At 45.5% G+C, this 20,214-nt stretch overlaps 1 protein-coding gene across 1 annotated transcript in view; it reads left to right on the top strand.

Moving 5' to 3' along the window:
- RYR3 (ryanodine receptor 3) overlaps window positions 1-20,214 on the top strand; it is a 491,158-nt gene that overhangs the window by 346,342 nt on the left and 124,602 nt on the right. Inside the window, 5 exon segments of the mRNA XM_040620426.1 lie at window positions 9,352-9,625; window positions 11,407-11,521; window positions 13,088-13,217; window positions 14,353-14,456; window positions 17,802-17,937. Of these exon segments, the coding sequence (XP_040476360.1) occupies window positions 9,352-9,625; window positions 11,407-11,521; window positions 13,088-13,217; window positions 14,353-14,456; window positions 17,802-17,937 (759 nt within the window).

Raw genomic sequence — 20,214 nt, 5'->3', positions numbered from 1 at the left:
CAGCTAGAACAAAGTAGCCCACACTCTTATCACTACGTCATCCTTAATTCAGCTATTTCAACATGAATTTTATTTTGCTAACTTGATTTTATTGGTGAAGAAATCAAGGCTCTGCGAATGTGAATAATCTTCCTAGCTCAGAGTCTGCTAGAAAAGCCAAAGGTTTGTGATTTTCAGGATTTATTTCTGAAGCCACTTTGTTTACTTTTTTAAAAAGATTTTATTTATTTATTTGACAAAGAGAGAGACAGCGGGAGAGGGAACACAAGCAGGGGGAGTGGGAGAGGGAGAAGCAGGCTCCCAGCGCTCCCAGTGGAGCAGGGAGCCCGATGCGGGGCTCGATCCCAGGACCCTGGGATCACGCCCTGAGCCGAAGGCAGACGCTAAATGCCTGAGCCACCCAGGCGCCCCCACTGCATTGTTTAAGAGAGTATCTAGCCAGTATAATATAAATTTAAAGCATTAATAAAGATAACAATTTTTCTGGATTTTGTGTAGCTATAGAAAGTAAGCAGCTCTCAGCTGGAAAAGTAGATGAGTTTAGATTCCAGCAGCCAAGGTTTGGGTCCCAACTCTGTCATTTACTAATTATGATGTTAGGCCAGTTTCTTAACCTCCATGTTTCAGTTTCCTTGTCTATAAGATGAAACTAATGATCTTCCTACCCATGGGGGCAAGGAGTATAAGGGTTCAGTAAAGCAGTGCTCAGTCTAATGTTCCAGTACTTAGAGGTTGGTGTACCTCCCAGCTTCTGAAGCGAATAGACAAGGTGTCGGTCTATTTCATCTACCATTTCAGATGCTTTCAGCAAAAAAAAAAAAAAAAAACAGAAAATCCAACTCAGGTAGAGTAGCCAATAAAAGACTTCATTGACTGGCGTACCTGGATGTTAGAGATAGAGCCAGCCACTGGGTCGAGTTAATCCCATGGCTCCGCTCATCCTCCCCACAGTCATTCCACATTCTAGCTTTGCGTTCAGGCTGGCAGCAGGATGGTGGCTGCAATTCTAGGCCTCACGTCCATGTGCTACAGTGTCCAAGGGAAAAGTGAGGAAAGTTCTCCTGCCCTGGGACTCAAAGCAAGGACCCTGAGATCACCTTTGAAAAACTTGGTGATGGGCAACTCGTGAACCATTGAGTGTGTCCTAGAAAATAAAATGTGCTGGATGACTTACGTCAGCAGAGCCCACCTGTAGAGTGGGGTTGGGTCAGTTGTCATGGGCCATAAGACAGAGAGGCAGCTCTCTGTACAAAATCAGTACTGTTAAGAAGGAAGAAGGCACAAGTGCATTCTTGATGCATGGTTGGGATATTCATGAGGTCATGATGGCTATCTTCTTTCCCTTTGGTTATGCAGTGGCTGCTGTTAGAACACAGGCGGTTCTAGCTCTTGATGTCCAGAGGGGAGTACAGGCCAAAAAGCTGTGTCATGGGAAACTAGAGAACATGCCGTCTGTGCTCTGTGTACGGTATCTGATGGGCCAGAGAAGTTGTGCAGTGCGTGCCTTCTGCGTATGATGATGTTCTGGTTTGACACAGCTCGGGGCCAGATCCATGCAGACCTCAGGGTGTCAGCAGCCCTGTCACTCCAGTTGTTTCGGCAAGAACTTAGAACAGCAGCCCTGTCAGGACCCAGCTTCTGCGAGCTCTTCTCCAGCAGCTCTCCAGTCCGATCTGCAGCCTCGAGTATCCTCAGCCAGGACTTCCTGCCGAGGGGGAGCGTATTAGTTTTCAATCGCTGCTGCAACGAATTACCACGAACTTAGTGGCTTCAAACAATACGAATTCATTATCACCCAGTTCTGGAGGTCACAAGTCTAAAATGGCTTTAGTAGTCTTGCCTGCCTTCTGGCGGCTCTAGGGGAGAATCTGTTTCTTGCTCTTGCCAGATTCCAAAGGCCCCTGCATTCTTTGACTAGTGGCCCCTTCTGGTAATGGTACAAGTCCAACCTCTGCTCCTGTTATTACATCTCCTCCTCCGACTCTGACCCTCCTACTTCCCTCTTAGAAGAACTCCTGTGATTATCTTGAGCCCATCTGGATAATTCAGGATAATCTCCCCATCTCAGGATCCTTGATTTAATCACAAAGGCAAAGTGCCTTTTGCCTTATAAGGTAAAATATTCACAAATTCTGAGAATAAGGAGGTGAATATTTGCAGGGGGGGGTCTTTATTCAGCCACCACAGGGAGGAAGAAAGCGGAGGTCAAAATACACTGGTTCTTGATACATGGAAATGATCTGCCACCTGTGTGGGCCTCCAGAGCATGGACAATATACCACAGGCTGACTTGTTAGTCACCTAGAAGTTAAAAATAGGTGTACATAATTTAGATGCACATAATTATTTTTCTTTTCCCGTTGTAAGTGTGAGCATTATAAATTGCTTTCTAAGTTTAAACTAAGGACAGTGCAGTTTCGTTCACTCACTCTCGTCAACGTAATGAGAAGACTTTTTTTCTTCTCAACTGCCCCAGATTTAGGCGCACACTCACAGGACTCTAACACCAGCCTAGGCTGGCAATCCATAAGCTTTAGGGATTTGCTTTGTCAGTGGCCAACATCTGCTCTTTGATAATAAGCTTGTATTTCAGCACACGATGACCACTTGGACTGTGATCTAAATTTGGAGATGAAAAGAGAAAATTCTTTCCAGACACCAGCAGCCTAAAATTGTAAACCTGCACCGTGAGAAGAGATGCTCTTTTTCTTATTGCAGTCGCCATTGCAAAGCTGGTAATTTGACCATTTAGCAAAGAGTTTTGCCCAGTATAGTGGGTGACTCTGGAGCACTGTCTTGTAAGAGTCACAGAATGCAGGCTTGGGGTCTGACAATCACTAGCAGGTTACAAAATGACCAATGGAAGGAAGTAAACAACTTAGCAATAAACACTACCTGAGCCCCCAGACTAAGGTACTAAGGCTAACTCTAATTTAAGGACACTTCTAACCCTCTTTTCTCATCTGCAACGTCTGGCTAGTCCACAAATCAAGTAGTGACATAGCTCTTCTTCTTTTCAAGTGTCTTTCAGGGGTCACGTTTCTCTAAACGATACAGTACCTTAGAAATATTTCATTTCTGAGTTAGCCTAAACAATTGTTTAAAATGCAGTTTCTAGATCATAGATTTGATATAATTGAGTAAATGTGACTATCCCTAATTACACTAATTGCAAAAGTAGAGCAAGTAAGAATGTTAATAATTTCTTGAATGAAGCCATTTGTAATTGTCAAGGGAACCACGTGTACATGACTTGGCTTCGCTAAGACATTCTGTTTTCTACGATTCCTTTCTCATCAGAAAACAAATGCTTGGTTAGACATCTTTTTGCTTTTTGAAAAGAACACTATAGCTTTTTAAGAACCCGTTAGCTGAACTATCTAGTGCATTTGACAAGGCCCTCTTGAAACGGGTAAATCAGTGCATGAAAATCCTAGAGCTGTGGGGGGTGTGGAAGCAACTTTATCACGTGTGGTGGGGGATCTGAGTGTGGTCATAAGATATATGTTCATGTTGGGGGGGAATAAAAGGAGGCCATACATTACAGCTAACAATAGTTAACCTCCCCACCCCACCCCTTACCTTTCTCCTGGGGTCTTTCTCCCTTAGGAGTCATGTTTCTTATGCATGGTAAAGTGTCTTTTTTTTTTAATAATATTTTTTATTATGTTAGTCACCATACAGTACATCCCTGGTTTTTGATGTGAAGTTCCATGATTCATTAGTTGTGTATAACACCCAGTGCACCATGCAATATAAAGTGTCTTTTTGTCATTGAAGGGCAGCATTTCCAAAAAGGAACTTAGAAAAGCAGCAGAAATGAAATCAGTATTTAGTGATAACTGCTCTTGATACATCTGTGGTGATAAAAGAGGTTCAAATATATCTCAAGAATTGACTCCCTTTGCTGTTTGAAAATCCTACCAAATTTGTCAGCATTCCACCATTGATATCAGAAAAATGTAAAAACTATTTACTACAGGGACTGCATGTGTGAATCAGGTCTTGAAAGAACATGGCATTCCACAAAGTAGCCATAGCAAAGGGTAATGTCTTTCCCGTGAGATCGTTTCATCCATCCCTGGGAGGACCCCTCTTAACTTCAGGATAGAGCTTTTTCTTCCCTACTTCTCTAGTCTCCACGTAATGTGGACCTCTTCGAAAAATATGAAGAGCTTTAGATGAAGGACATGTTGGGGAAAAGGGAGGAAGATCTGATCATTTCTCTAATTTCTTTGGAATGTTTTTATTACTAGAGAAGTTGTATCTTATGAATTGTCTTATTTCCTAAATGTCTTGGACAACACAGTTTTACCCATTATCTTGTACTTTCTCATTAAGTGCCTCACATGTGTATATCTGGTTTCCCCAACGAAGCTGCTGCGGGTAATCCTTGTGTCTTGAAACAGTTGCATGCAGACTACTTACCTCAGTCTTTACCATTCGATGAGTTAGCTCATTTAGGGGTTGACACAACTAGAGGTAACTCAGCTACTCAGATGAGGATGGCAGGCACTTGCGAGTGAGATTTGTCCTGAGGACTGGATACACAATGACTCCGGAAGAAAGCCTTCCGTAGGCGACAGCCCTGGTTTCTAGTATTAATGAGACTAACATCACTGCTGAAGGGTCAGCTAATGTGGGACAAAGAATTAAGCGCGTCCCTCTCTGTCCTGCAGCCCACTTCTCTGCGTGTCCGATTGCGCTGACTGCAAGCAGGCTAAACGAGGCCGTGCAGCCTCAGTGTGAAAGCCACACGCCACCCTCCTCGCTCTGAAGATGACCGAGCTTGCACCCAAATTGGTATAAAGAGGGAAGCACCCAGAGCCCTTCAGGCTGGCAGGGGGCTCCCCTTGGTGATGAGGGAACAGTGGCCGGGGTCCTTCCTGACTGCCAGGATTCAATTTTCAAAATAATGCTGTTTAATCCTCATTTTATTTCTCAGGGTGAGGTGTCTTACTCATCTTATACTCACATTTAATCTACCTCCCATCCAGAAACAAACATAAAAGCTTCCTAAGTTGTAGCTTTCCACATTCAGATAGCAGCTACCTGATTGGAACCACACAGCCTAACGGAACAGGGCTCCGTCTTAGCTTTGCTTCCCATCGTGGCCGTCACCTCAAGACCCTTTTGTACAGATCAGTGCTTCTCAACTTTCTGGTCTTGAGACCTTTTACACTCTTAAAAATTCTCAAAGACCTCAAAAAACTTTAGCTTCTGTGGAATATCTATCAATATTACTGAATTAGAATTTAAAACTGCGACATTTTAAAAATCTTTAATTCATTTAAAAATAACAAAAACCCCATTACATATTATATAAATAATATACTTCTGTGAGAAATGACTAAATTTTTCAAAACAAAGCAAAAATAATGAAACGAGTGACATTGTTTTGCATTTTTATAAATCTCGGATGTCTGACTTAATAGATGATAGCTGGGTTCTTATACCTGGTTAATATAATAGGAAGAAAACTGGCCTCAAAGAGATACACCGTTGGAAAGGGGAAGAGTATTTTAATAGCCTTTTTCAGATAATTGTGCTTATTCTTCTTTGATGCTACCTCAAAACTCAACAAGTAGTAGGTTCTCTAAAGTTCCTTGCCGTGCAGAACCTGACACCGCATTAAGGAGATTTTTGTGCTTCGTGTGTAAAAACTCATCGGTCTGTCTTTCATTTGAATGGGGGTTTTACCCACGAATGTTTTTGTAACATAAGGCCTTTGGTCATTGGGAAATTATTGGTTCACCAAGTCGTGCAGAACTTCCAAATGTTGACATATTTCATTATAAAATATTTTCAAAAGCACATTTGTTAATATCAATAATTTAATCAGGAAGTCTTTAAGTCCTGGGAAGCTGTCAACCTCACTGGGGCAGATAAACATTTTCTAAAATTCTAGTTTTCACTTGAAAGCTCAAATTATATTATTGGCAACAGATACTCTCCGTTGTTTTCCTTGAAGCGACGAGCTTGCTCGTTTCATTTATAAGAACGTGTCTGTCATTCACCCAATTCTGATGAACCAGCCTGGTTTGTCTGCCGCCTTTTAATTAAACAGAGCATTCCGTGAGACGAGCAGCCAGTTGAGCACACAGCTCCGACAGCCACACAAGCCCTTCCCCTCACAGAGTCCTCTGACCTCCCATTTGCCGCGGAAGTGTTGGAGGCATATTTCCCTTTTTGTCCCACAGGAGATTAGGAAGATGCACATGCAAGAGTTTATTAATAAAATTAATAATTTTTGTATTTCATGTGGGACATCCTTATGTGAAACTGGCATCTTTCTGGGGATATGTTGATGAAGTTTGGAGTTTGGGGCACCCGCAGTTGTACCCACATTGCTTCTGCACCACCAGGCCAGCTGTCAACACAGTGAAAAAGGCAAATAACATCTTAGAATTATTATGAAAACATGTTTGGCCTCGCAAACTACCTAAAGGGCCTGGGCTCTCGAGGGTCTGTGGACCACACTTTTACTACTACTAGTATAGATGGTGGAAGAGTTAACCTTTATGAAGCTCACAATATTTGCCAGACATGATTATAGGCATTAATTATTTTAATCCTCAGCTGTACAGATATACGAAGAGCCTACCACCTTCTAGAAAACATTCTTTTTAACCTCTGGACCCTGGTACATTTATGCCGCTCTGCTGCCGGTGTGTGGGAGCTAATTAAAATCTGAGGAATTTTCAATAGCATTGCTGCCAGGGGTGTAAAGCTCCATCTTCTCAGCCCCAGAGGTGTTCAGAGCTTTAGAAATTCATGGACTCGGCCTAGGCTTGCTTGGTGGGTGCTCGGTCTCTAGTGTGTGTCAGGCCACAGAATATGCTGTGCGTTGAGGGCTCTTGGGAGTATTTCCTCCCCGCCGTCTCTCCCCAGCCTTCTTTCTTCCCACAGTTATTTCTTCTCTTAGTTTCTGGACTTCATTTCGCAACTTGAAACCCTGTCCTATAAGAATGGATTAAATGTCACGTGTGCCACTGAATTACATCTGCCCATCATAACATGACCGCGAGTCTTGCTTTTTCTGTCAGCGTCTCGGGGCCATGTTTTCATTTTAACTGATCTTTAGCTTGGTCACGCACACAGAATTGTTTATCCCACTCTCTCGTACTAGCCGCAAGGCTGGCCTGGACAGAGAACCCATGGGGTTCTTCCTGCTCCACTCTTTCAGGTAAAGGCCTTTCTCGTTTGCCTTCTCAAGAGGTGTTTTGCTGTAAATGTTCCATTCGCTACAAATGTTGGATTATTACATCACTGTGTGGCTAAGAGCTCACCCAAATCTTGAACTAATCTGAAATCCAGGTTAAGGGGACACTAATATTTACTTGGTGTCCTTAGGACTCTGTAAAATTCCCTGTTGACAAGAGGATGGTCCTTGAACTAACAGTTCTGGTTGTTGCTTTTCACGTGTGGCAGGGGCTGTGACGTGTGTGATCTCGGCAGAGAATTTGATGGTTAGTGGAGAAAACCATAATTCTTCCAGGTCGCGAGGTAGGCTGAAGGGGAAATTGTACTTACAGGACTAGAAAAACTTTCATTGGGTCCAAGAGTGTCTGTTGTGCGGTTTCGTCGTGCTTTCGTTCCTTACCATGACTATTAACTGGGAGAAACAGAAATTCTTACATTTACTTGGCCAGTGAGGAATCCGGTTCCTGACAGGAGCCCAGCCTGACCCGTGAATAACTGATTTCACCCCCAGAAGATAGAGATATTACCTAACCTAACAGATATTAGTCAGCAGTCCCTGCCCACTGAGGTCTCTTAGGAACATCTTTTAACTTTGCTTCTCTCTGCACTGGGGATCCTTTTTTAAGTTTTGCAGCCTGTCTCCCGTCTGAACCTACAACACCCACAGGGTTGATAGACCCAGCAGTAAGTTAAATTCATCCTTTACATCTCGAACTCTTCTGAAGCTTTGGTAACCAAGTTCTATTTTTATATCCTCATGATGAGCCAAGACTGTATGTAGAGCAGACATCTGCCATCTATAATGACATGGAGGTAGGAAACTAGACTGTTAGACGGGGCACTGGCTACCACAGGCACCGATCTGAGCTTATTCCCAGTTTCTTCACTGATGGACGGAGTGACCCTTACTGTCCCCTGAGCTCTGCTTTTATCATCAGGTCTGAGTTAAGGATCTTGGTGCCATCTATACCCTGTGGGAATGTGGTAGGCAGAACCAGACCTGGAGGCGATTGTGATTTAAGAGCAGCATTTCTCAACCCTGTCATGGCATTTTCTGGAAGTGTGTGTGTGTGAGACATGGGGAGGGGTGCACAGTGCCTTCCCAGCCATTCTGGCCACCCCTCTTTTACCCTGTCCTCCACCTCAGATCTGCGTCTCCCTTCTGACCATCCTCCCACACCAGTGCCACTCAGCTCGCTTCAGGAGCTGCTTAGGACAACCTCTGAGGTCCCCCAGCTAATCCAGTCCCACTCCAGTGACCTTTCCTTTACCTGTGCAGCCAGGGGTATTTCTGTGCAACCCGTATGAGCCCTGATAACTTCCGAATTCAAAACCATCCTGGCTTTTCTCTTGACGCTTGTGAAAGTGGTCATGAGGCAATGTTCACTGACCCCTCCCGAAGATCCAGGGCAACACAGTCCGTTCACAGTCCGGGCTGATGGTCAGTGGTCCAGCTGCAAAGTCTTCAGACCTAATAGAATGTTCTCCATCCAGTTCTCTCCATCTCCTAACAGAGTTTTATGCGTAAGCCATCCAAAATATCTTCTAGAATTCTTGAATCGATGGCATGGCTTACTCATGGTATGTGGTATATTTAAAGTACTTGGGGAATAGTTTCCATGGGAGAGAAAATCTAGGGCTCAATATCACTTGACTCTAAAGAGCCAGTGACCAGTGTCACCTTCTCATGCCTTTGCCACCGCCCCGCCCCAGAATTAATTACTCCCCACTCTGTCCCGTGGCACGTGCACATTTTAGTATTTATTACACTGTGTTATAAAATAAAGACGAAAATTTTTTTTATAAAATCAAAATAAAAATGTAAAGAACTGGGTTGTGAGCCCCTGAAGACAAGGACAGTATCTTACTTAGTCTTCTATTTCTAGTATCAATTCAAACGTCATTTAATCGAAATAAAATATTTAGTACCTTCAATTCAAAATTGCAATATTCTTGTAGTATGGTTCACATATGTGTCTTCCGATGATATATGTCACTTCTCTGCATGCTGTATTCCACTCTTAGAAAAAGAGTGTTTTAACCTTGACCACCGATGTTGTGTCCTTGTCAAATGGAGGGACTGAGATACACAGCTCTCTCCTTGTGCCGTGACAGCCACCGTACTGGTCCTCCCTGTTGTCCTTCTAGCCACCTTGAAGGAGCTCATCTCACAGACCATGATCCGCTGGGCCCAGGAGGACCAGATCCAGGATGCGGAGTTGGTCCGGATGATGTTCAGCCTCCTCCGGAGACAGTATGACAGCATCGGGGAGCTGCTGCAGGCCCTGCGGAGGACCTACACCATCAGTCAGGCCTCCGTGAGCGACACCATCAGCCTGCTGGCCGCGCTGGGCCAGATCCGCTGCCTGCTCAGTGTCAGGATGGGCAAGGAGGAGGAGCTGCTCATGATCAACGGGCTGGGGTAGGTCATTCTCAGCGAAGTGCAAGTCCCTCAGGAGAACTTCGGGAGGGAAAACTGGTTTACCTGGCTGTAGAGATGTTCCAGAATCCAGTTGTATAAATCCCTGTGTGTTGCCATCCTGATTTCACTCCTGATTCTTGGTGAATCAGTCACCTTTGAGGACTGGGGAGACCAGACTGCAGGCTACTGAGGTGAAGGGACATTGCCAGAAGCGGTGGGGAGGAGCGGTGGGGAGAAAAGCGGTTATTTGGTTTGTGTCTGAAGAAAATAGCCCCAGGGAGGCAATGAAAAACAATTCAGAGGAAAGTGTGTTCAACTCAACAAGAGAGACAGGTTTTGAGCAGTTGAGCTTTTGACTGGAACTCTTCTGAGACTTTCCTCTGAGAAGCTACTGGCTGGTCCCTCCCTTTGTGCGGGACTAACCCAGAGAGTCATTTCTGTCAGTCCTGCGAGGCACCTTTCCCCAGAACAGTAGCTCACAGCTCTTCCTTAGAATCCATGCTGGCAAAAAGATAGCATTTTAGGCATCAAAAAGATTTCCTTTAATTCGGGGGTGTGGTTCCATTGTGTGGGTGAGAAAACCAAAGCCCAAAAAAGTTAACTGACCAGCCCACGATGTTACTTGATTAAAATCAAGAACTGGGACCATGACCTTCCTGCTGCTCCATGTTCCCTCCCACTGCCCCAGAGGCAGCACACTGAAGGAACCCCACCCGAGGCCCGGAAGAGGGACTTTGAGGGTCCCTGGGTTGGGGCAAGGGGATGCTCTCATGCCTCAAATTCATTTCCAAGGAAGAGTCATGTATGTGCTGGAAATGAAGAAACTCTTATGGGAGAAGAAAACTGCAGAATTAGCTTCTCCCCAGCCCTTGCAGTAGACGTAGCAGCAGTGAAAACGAGTGCTGTGTCCTCTTAACAGCGGCCCACACTCAGGGGAGAGGGCACAGGCCGAGAGTCGCCACCCTGTGAGGGATTACACAGCCACGTCACGGGCTGCCGCTGCATTTTGATTTGCCTGCAGCTTTATTATGTGTGAATTTATACCGAATGATTTTAAAATACATTTATATTTCATTGTTTATTTCACTGGCTTTTGAGGACTGTTGCCCAAGAATGTCACGGGCACTAATACACAACTGCCTTTAAGAAAGGGGTACGGCCCTATCATGAAGAAAACTGAAGTACACAGAGACATAGATATAAGGGTGAGAAAAGAAAAAAAAAAAAAAAGTAGAAGACCATGAGTACATGGAGGAAGAGAAATCCAGTAGTCCGGGCTGTCTCCAAACTATTTCAAGCAAAAAGACGAAGGGAAGGGGCGCCTGGGTGGCTCAGTCTGTTAATGTCTGCCTTCAGCTCAGGTCATGATCTCAGGGTCCTGGGATCAAGCCCTACATCGGGCTCCCTGTTCAGTGGGGAGCCAGCTTCTCCCTCTCCCTGCCTGCTGTTCCCCTTGCTTGGGGTCACTCACTCACTCTCTCTGTCAAATAAATAAAATCTTTAAGAAAAAAAAAAGACAAAGGGAAAACTGTGTAATATGTCATTAGAAGGAATTGTCTCAAAGAAAGAAAGTATTCATAGCGATGAAATAGCACAAAATACTCCTATCAGCTAAAAGGCACTCCACATGTATTCTGACTGACCTGGTACCTTAGTACCTTCCGGCCTGTCACATTTGCATCCCTTCACCCACCGTCTGCGCGTCTGTGTGTCCTCACCCGTGAATTTTCACAGCACTGGTAGAAGCAAGTGCTGAAGCCTCTGTCCCGTCTTTACCGTAGAGACATTATGAACAACAAGGTGTTCTACCAGCATCCCAACCTCATGCGAGTCCTTGGCATGCACGAGACGGTGATGGAGGTGATGGTGAACGTGTTGGGCACAGAGAAGTCTCAGGTAATGCTACGAGGAGAACTCAGCCAGAACCTGACCCCTGCGCAGCGGCATGTGGTGACCTGTTCGAAGCCACGTGGCTGGCGTCCATTGCCTCAGTGACCCTTCCCAGGGAGAGGGAGGGATGTGCGTAAGGCCGGGAAACAGCCAAGGGACAGGACAGCGCTACTGAATGGAATCCAGCCAGTGTAGGAGCTCTGGTTCCTGAAGCTCAGCGCTTTTCCTGCTCGTTCCACGAGGCTGTTCACCTGCTAAGTTCACTTCCCGTACTCTTCAGCCCGCTCCTTCCAAGCAGGAATTCCTCCGGGTTCCACTTAGGAGCCTGGTGTGTTTTGTGCTGGGTCGGGAGAATGCTGCTCTAAAGAAGAACAGGATCTTAATAACGATCCTGGCAGCGTTCCCTCGGGAGTGCGCGTGTTTGCTCCGTGCACCGAGCTCCTGAGGATATCGGCTTTCCTGGCCAGCCCCCCATCACAAGCCCACTGTCGGGGAGCTCCCTGGGCATTTATCCTAATTTGTGTGGGGTACTCCTCAGAGTTAGGGTCTGAAGGCAGTAGATTGGAGGATGTTTTTAGATGTGGGAAATTCCAGAGTGCCAGGGTCCTAGGAATGAATGATTTTCAAAGCAGTTTCACCAGTATTGACTTGCTTCCTTCTGGTCCCTGGGGAAAGTGGACCCGCTGCAGGAGAGCCCTGAACAGATGTCTGCATGCCTCAGCGAGCAGGTAGCATGCCGGTTTCGGAACCTTACTTTTGAGAGAGCCCACCCCATGATTCTAAAGGAGGAAATCAAGGACTTTCTAGGATCCAGAGCAAGGTTAACACAGACACCACTTACTAAGCATTATTGGATCAGAACTAAGATGTGGCCAGGCTCTAGAGATGTTAATTACTATGTTAAGGAGAGAAACCAAGTGCAAACAGCAGTAATATAAGACGGCATCTCGGTGCTAAATTGTATGAATCAGATTGCAAGTGCTGTGGGAGCCCATTGGAGAGCAGTCATCAAGGACAGAAGTAACTAGGGAAGATAAAAAAGTGATTGGGGAAGGCTCAAAGCCTGAGAGGGCAATGCTCGTCAGGCTCCCACAACCCTAGGGGCCTGCCTTTACCTAGAGGACTCGGGTCTGATATAATGCTGGGCATTATTTGATAATCACCCATCTCCCTTTCTGAACTTCCTCATCGGAGTTCTGTCCACTCCCTTCCCAGATGGAAACCATAGTCTGATGTAGGGTCATGCAATTTCATGTGACATCAGAGGGTGTCTAGGATTCTTGTTTGACTTCTCTTTCCTTCGAAAGAAAGATATTTCAGGAACTAAAATTAGCTCTCAATATTTTGGGAAGCCTCTTCTCAGGTGTCCGTGCTCTGTCTTGGAATAAGCGAATAAGTCTTGTAAGAAAGTAAGAAGTAAGAAAATTCATTTTCCAAACTGTTCATAGCTTACACCAGTATTGACAGGCGGACGTCCATTGATGGCATACCCTAAGACTCTTGGAGATCAGACTTTTCAGAAAGGACTCATGATGGACTCTTTTCCTTGACATTCCCTTCTTCTCCCTACAGATTGCTTTTCCAAAAATGGTCGCGAGCTGTTGCCGCTTCCTCTGCTATTTCTGTCGAATTAGCCGGCAAAATCAGAAGGCCATGTTTGAGCATCTGAGTTACCTGTTGGAGAATAGCAGTGTTGGCCTAGGTATGTCATGTTATCGCTTCCACATTGGGGCTTGGAGGTGACACTCCCCCTGCTGACTGCTTAGGGGGTAAAGGGAAAGAAGCTACATACCTGCTAAGGTATTTTTAAATATAAGAAAGAACCTGCCTGATTTAAAAATAAATGAAATGATGATACGATATGTCTGCTGTCCAACCTAAGGAGAGATGTTGCCACCCACCAGCACTGGTGACAGATTTGTGTTGGCATAGTCACATGTTTTACCTCGTCTCCCTTGGGACCAGTGGCTCATGCTTACGAAATGCTGCCTGAGATTGTAGAGCGAGTCTGGGGACACAGATTCCCTACCCCCAGCCCACTCTGCTGACCAGGGAGCAGTGCTAATGAGACCAAGGTCTTGGCAGGCTGGCTGTCGGCTGCATGCTTGTCCCATCAGCCAACTAGCCAGCGCTCTGCTAAGCTGGAAGGCGGACTGGCCAAGAGCAACCGTGGATAAACAGCGTAAATCCGTCAGCACCACTAGGAAAGCAACACAGTGCGTACGCCTTACTCACTGTTCTGGATGTAAACCAAATGAATCTGTGAAGGACGCAAAACCACACCTACATCCATGTGACCTCTGACGTCTCAAGTTTCTGATTTATCAAAGGCAACCTCAGACTGCCAACCTGTTATTTTAAAAAAGTTTTCCTTTTTTCTAGCCCAAGAACCCAACAAAGGAAAATCAAAGACAGCATTGGTGACCTGATGTAACTACATGAGCTAATGCTGTTTGAGGCTGTGTTTAAATTCTGGGTGGTGGCCCTCGTAATGGCCAAGTCGTTTGCGCTTAGTTCGTTAAGTGGCACCTCTACCGTTTGAGTGATCACCGAAGTGGGGCCCCCAAGAAGTATCATGTTACAAAAGTAGTTGAAAATACATGGCCCCAGCTAATTCTGTGAGCTGGTTTTCTAACTTACTCCATGTTCACAACCAATAATGAGTGTGGGGACAAGGATAACAAAGCTGTTCTTAAATTGGCCAGGCAGCCCCCCTGAACGGTGGGACCCAAGTTTAGTGTGTTTGCTGCCCTCTCCTGACCATGAGTGGGCACTGCAACTTCAGCTCAGCACTGGACGGCCCCCATCCCTTTCTCTCTCCTCTCTTCCTTCCTCAGCTTCCCCTTCGATGAGAGGATCTACCCCACTGGATGTGGCGGCTTCCTCCGTGATGGACAACAACGAGTTAGCGCTGGGCTTAGAGGAACCAGACCTCGAGAAGGTAACTGGCCCCGGGGAGGCAATGTGCTTGCTCTCTCCTGCCTGCAGTACAGCCAAGCCAAGGAAATGCAGACCCAAGACTGGGTCTCCATCAGAATCTCTTTAGGGCTCCACGGAAATGTGGTAGAAAGTGAGTAACCGGCAGCAGCATGATAATTAGGACCAGAGCATCTCCTGTGGGCGGGGAAAGCCAACTTCAGAGACTTGGATACCTGGATGTTTGTGTTCTCTGTATGTGGAGGCCCAGCCTCACTGGTCTACATGGAACACTACCAGAGACCTGCAGACCCTAATAAAGTTCTGTGTGATTGAATTTTTAAGTCCACACACCGAGGAAAGAAACACGACAGAAAACTGTATAATCAGTAGAGGAACAAAGAAGGCCCACACATCCTCTGCAGGTACAGAGGAGGCAAAACTGAGCTGCCTCACATGGGGATTCTGGAATGCGCCCCCACTGGTGGTGATGACGGGAGGCTGATTCACCTACATCTTTCCCCGTTCATTTTGGGGCTGTTTCCTTGACTGGGTGGCTGCCAAGATGCACAGTGCACTCTGAGTGTGAAGGAGACGGATGTGGCAAGGGTGAGGGGGCAAGTAAGGGGTCATCCACTGAACAGTGGGTTTGGAAGTGCCTGGGAGAGGCGCCGCTCACCGTGACCAGGGGATCAGGGAGGTCACTCGGGAGAGTGACGATCTGAGGGAAGAGTAGAAACCAAGCAGCCACACCATTGGGAAAAGTGTGCCAGGAATGTTTGAGGTTCAGTGAGGAGAGCGTGGTGTGTTTGAGAACTGGGAAAGTGGATGTGAGGGATCACAGGGTGCTCGGGGGGAGTGCTTGGGGAGTGAGGAGGGACAGTGGGGAATTGGGCTTGGTGCTGCCATAACTGTCCATGGTAGAAGTTCATACTGCTACAGGATCACTAGGGGCCCGGTCCCACTCTGAATTAACTCACATGACCGTGACCCCCAGAACATTTTTGTTAGTGCCCTCAGTTATAAGGGAGGAAACTGAGGCATAGAGAGGCTAGCTGATGTGCTCAGCATCATGGGGTTTGTTAAGTGTCAGAGCCAGGATCCAAAAGAATCTGGCTCCAGAGGCTGTGTTCTTACCTGTTCAGTGCTAGGACCTCTCCGTAGAGCCAAGAGCAATGGAAACCGTCAGAGGGCTTTAAGCCGAGGAACAGCACAACATGACATGTATTTTAGAAAACACAGCCTGGTTTAAGCGAGAAGAGCTGATTGGATCTGAAACAAGACACACCCCCTCTCATACACACACGGACTCAAATGTTCTGCCACACAGCAGTACGTCGTGTGATAGCTTTTCCACAAATGTCACGGATATCCTGGTCTTCTAGTGAGACAGACTTCCGTCAAACTCTGCTCCGCATCCATTGAAACAGCAGTCAAGAGCTCAGTGGTTTGGGACGCCTGGGTGGCTCAGTCGGTTAAGCGTCTGACTCCTGGTCTCAGCTCGGGTCATGATCTCAGGGTCGTGAGATCAAGCCCTGTATCAGGGAGCGTGGAGCCTGCTTAAGATTCTCTTTCTCCCACCCCCTCTGTCCCACCCACCACTGACTCACACATGTGTTCTATCTCTCAAAAAAAAAAAAAAAAAAAGCAAAACAAACGCCTTTGGTGAGTTAACTGATGCCTGTATAAAAAAGTTGGTTGTCTTAGAACAGGACAGTGCCATGAGGTTTAGTACTCAGTACCCTCCTCAGAGCTGCCGGTCAGCTTTTGAAATGACCATGCTTGACAAAGACCCTAAGCTTCCCTTGGAAGATGCAAGATGGGATAAGGAGAGGCCGGGAGGCTGGGAAAGGGAGCAAGGGGTCGCAGGGAAATCGGTAAAGGGGCAGGATGAGGTCTGCTGCCCCATCTTGCAGTGGTTCCAGTGGCTCAGTGGCTCAGCACAGTGCTACAGACTTTATTCAGACCAGTGTCAGGAAGTCACCGAAGTATGGCTCCTAGGAGAGAAGGGAAAGGAGAGGGAAATGCTGCCGTTCTTCCTTTCCATTGATCACAGCAGAAAGTAGGTCCCTTAAGGTTGAACAACAATCCCCCACACACCCTTATTTCAGTGGCCAGTGAAATGTGTTGCACCTGTAACCTTGAAAACACTGCCTAATTCCTGACTTTATTGATGTTTTCCTGACATTTTCAAGGCCAAGTCAAGTCCAAGCTCCAAGCAGAATAGTATCGTTACTGGTTTAAGAAGGAAAAACAATGTGATGATTGTTTCGTATGGGTTGTGACTTAGATTCATTATTCTTACAAAAAGACTTAGAGTGTTTGACATCAGCAAATACATGATTCATTTGAAAACCATTTATTGACCATGTGCTATGTGCTGGGCTCTGGGGATTCAAAAATGAATGACTTTGAGGATTTTGCAGCACCGTGGATTCTCCCCTTCTCCTTGTACGCAAAAAATGTCAAAGGCTCAATCAGAATAACAACTGCATTTCAAACAAAGGTCTATTTGCCAGGCTTCTTCTTTTTTTTTTTTTTTCTTTTTATTCTTTTTTGCCTGACACCTTCTAAAAAGTAGGCAAGTTCTAAACTATTCTACAAGATCACAGGGCTGAGATCCAGTGACCTAGAAGCAAAGAGAACACTATCAATCCCAGCCCTTAACTGGCCATGGCCCCTCACTCACCACCCCAACCTTAACTTCTCGGCTTTTGACATGAAATGCAGAACTTAAGTAGGGATCCCCAATTTGTCAAGGGCCCACTCAGAGTCAACCAGTGACTGAATATTTTGGTCTTGAAATAACATGGCCAAATGAACATGGCCCACCTGGGCCCATATCTCCTCAGATGCCCCCTAGTTAGGCCTGTGTTTATTATTTTTTTAGATTTATTTATTAACTTTTAGAGAGCATGTGAGCACACGTGGGGGGGAGGGGCAGAGGGAGAGAGAGAATCTCATGCAGATTCCCCGCTGAGTGCAAAACCCAATGTGGGGCTCAATCTCATGACCCTGAGATCATGACCTGAGCTAAAATCAAGAGTCGGATGCTTAACCTACTGAGCCACCCAGGCGCCCCATCAGGGCTGTGTTTAAATGGCAGTTCCCTCTTGCAGAACTGGGAAAACCAAGGAACTGAGAGCTCAGGGAGTATTCCTCCATAACAGTGATAATCAGTCCTGTTGGTTACTTGGAAACAATAATGAATTGGAAGTTCTGGTTTCAAACCTACTGAATTATGAATTTAAAGGTTTGGGGCTCTCTCTTGCTTCTAGAAGAATGAAAGCCCTTCTGTTCCCAGAATTTTATAGGCCTAACAGCTATCTTGTGAAAACTTAGACACTTACTTTTGTACTTTTGTTGGCAGGTGGTGACCTACTTGGCAGGCTGTGGTCTGCAGAGCTGCCCCATGCTTCTAGCCAAAGGATACCCTGATGTCGGCTGGAACCCCATTGAAGGGGAACGTTATCTGTCCTTCCTGAGGTTTGCCGTCTTTGTGAACAGTGAGTCCCAGATTTTTCATGCCTTTCAGATCTGGGATAGCATAAACTTGGGTACAAATAAGGAAAGAGAGGTCCTTTGCATTTCCTTCTGTCTATAGGTGGCAGCTGGCCGAACAGTCTCAGGGAGAATCAGGCCAGAGAAGGATCAAGAATAGCGTCCGATGGACAGCGTACTGAGCTCTAGTGCCAGATGCAGCAAGAAAATCGAGGCAGAGGCTAGGGCTTTTCACTGCTTTGTACCTCTTCTCGCAGTAAAAGAGGGGATTATTAATATCTTCATCTCCCCTGTTTCACAAAGCTAAATGCAGCTGTGCCTTCAGATGCTTAGGCTGTTGGATGGATGGATACATGCTTGCATAAAAATGAAGAATAAGTAAATAACTATAAAAGGTAACTAAACTCCCAGGAGAGTATTTTTGTGGCAACCCTAAATACTATTCTTAACACAAATTACTTCCCATTTATAATGAATTCCAAGTCTACAAAAATTCTTATTTCCCCAAGTATAATATACCAAATATTGTGTAGAATATTAAGTGGACTACTTTCTTGAAAATGTACCTTGTCTCCCAAGATTTTGTTCTAATACTAATTCACTTATATTCACATGGGGATTATGATCCTTCTCCCTTCTCCCAGTTGGCAGTTCCAGGCTAACAAATCCAGCCTGGCTCATTACATGATTGCAAAGAGGGATTACAGCTCATGAGCAATCATGCCAAATGTTCTAAGTATAAGAGTTTGTCTCAAAGTATATTGCCACGATGAGATCATCGTGTTCCCATGTACTTTTCTTGTCTCCCTTCATCCCCGTCCCACCTACTTACTTTCCTCTAATACACTCTCCTCTTAATATTTGAATGATTTCCATCGTCCTGGCTTTCCCCTTTTCTTCCTGGGTCTCGTCCGACCGGATTCTTGATCACCTATCTTCTGCTGCTCTCTCTACTCATCAGTGTCCCTATCTGTTCATCACCAGCATTGCTGAATTCCATTTTCTTTGTGGCCAGTGTCAGTGAATCCTCTAATAGTCTCTTCCACTTTCTATCCAAAGGACCGCATGTCCAGAATGAATTCAGGGTTACTGTGGTAAAAGGGAAAATTTTTTAAGTGGTTTTTAAGGATTCATAAATCTCACTAAATTATCTGAGTAGACTGTGTGACACAGACCAAATCAAGCCAGGACTAACATATTCATTCATCTTGGGCCCCTTCACAAGATCAAGAGCTTCGTAAGTCATTTTGGTGGGGCTGTCTATATAGGTTATGAGGGTAAAGGAATCCACTGCCTCCGTTCCTATCAAGATTGCCCAAATTCCAACACTTGCTTATCCTGGTTACATATGACCATATTGGTCTAAATATGACCAAAATGTTTAGTCTGCCCCCTTTGCTTTCAGATTGTTTTATACCTTTTTCACATACTGTCTATAGAGAAATTTCATAAAGCAACAAACTCTAGCAAATTGGCCCATTAGTAGGAAAATATGTACATTTTATGTTTTTAAAAGATTTATTTATTAGAGAACATGAGTGGGAGGGGCAGAGGGAGAGAGAATCTCAAGCAGACTCCATGCTGAGCACAGAGCCTAATGCAGGGGTTCGGTCCCAGGACCCTTAGAGCGTGACCTGTGCCGAAACCAAGAATTGGATGCTGAACCAACTGCACCGTACAGGCGCCCCAATATGTACATTCTAATTTAACGTATATTGTGTTTCTGTAATATAAAGGCCACGTTTGGTTTTTGCAAAAGGTAAATAGCTTCTGCTTCCCAAAAATGTACGGTCTAGTAAGGGGAGTAGACATGAACAGAGATCACTATAATAAGTAGAGTAAGGCAGGGACAGAGTCCTGTAGGGCTTCCTCAGGGGAAACTCACATCCTGTTGAGAAGATCAGAGCAGGCCTCATGGAGGAGGTGATATTAGAAATGAGCTTCAAAGGGTCAGAGTTCCCAGACGCACACGTGCAGGAAAGATGACCCGTCTGGGGAGTGGTATGAGCAGCTGCCTCAAGACTAAAGCATGCTATGCTCAGGAAATAGAGTGATCCGTTGGTCTGGAGGATAGATAGGTGGGTGACAGTGGCAAGAGATGCGGTTTAAAAGGTAGGTAGGCAACTATACCAGAGAGAACCTAAATGCTAAGCTAAAAAGTTTAGATTCAGTGTTCAGAGTACTGGGAAACCTTTTTAACTGGAAAGAGACTGACAGTAACCATTTAGAATTTCTGTGCCCAGGTTAGAATAATGAGTTTCTAAATGATAATGGTGGTGGTA

Source organism: Ursus maritimus, unplaced genomic scaffold (genome assembly GCF_017311325.1).
Source record: "Ursus maritimus isolate PB19 unplaced genomic scaffold, ASM1731132v1 scaffold_35, whole genome shotgun sequence".
Taxonomy (NCBI): Eukaryota; Metazoa; Chordata; class Mammalia; order Carnivora; family Ursidae; genus Ursus; species Ursus maritimus.
Note: the sequence above shows the minus strand (reverse complement) of the source record. Positions and strands in the feature narration are given on the sequence as shown.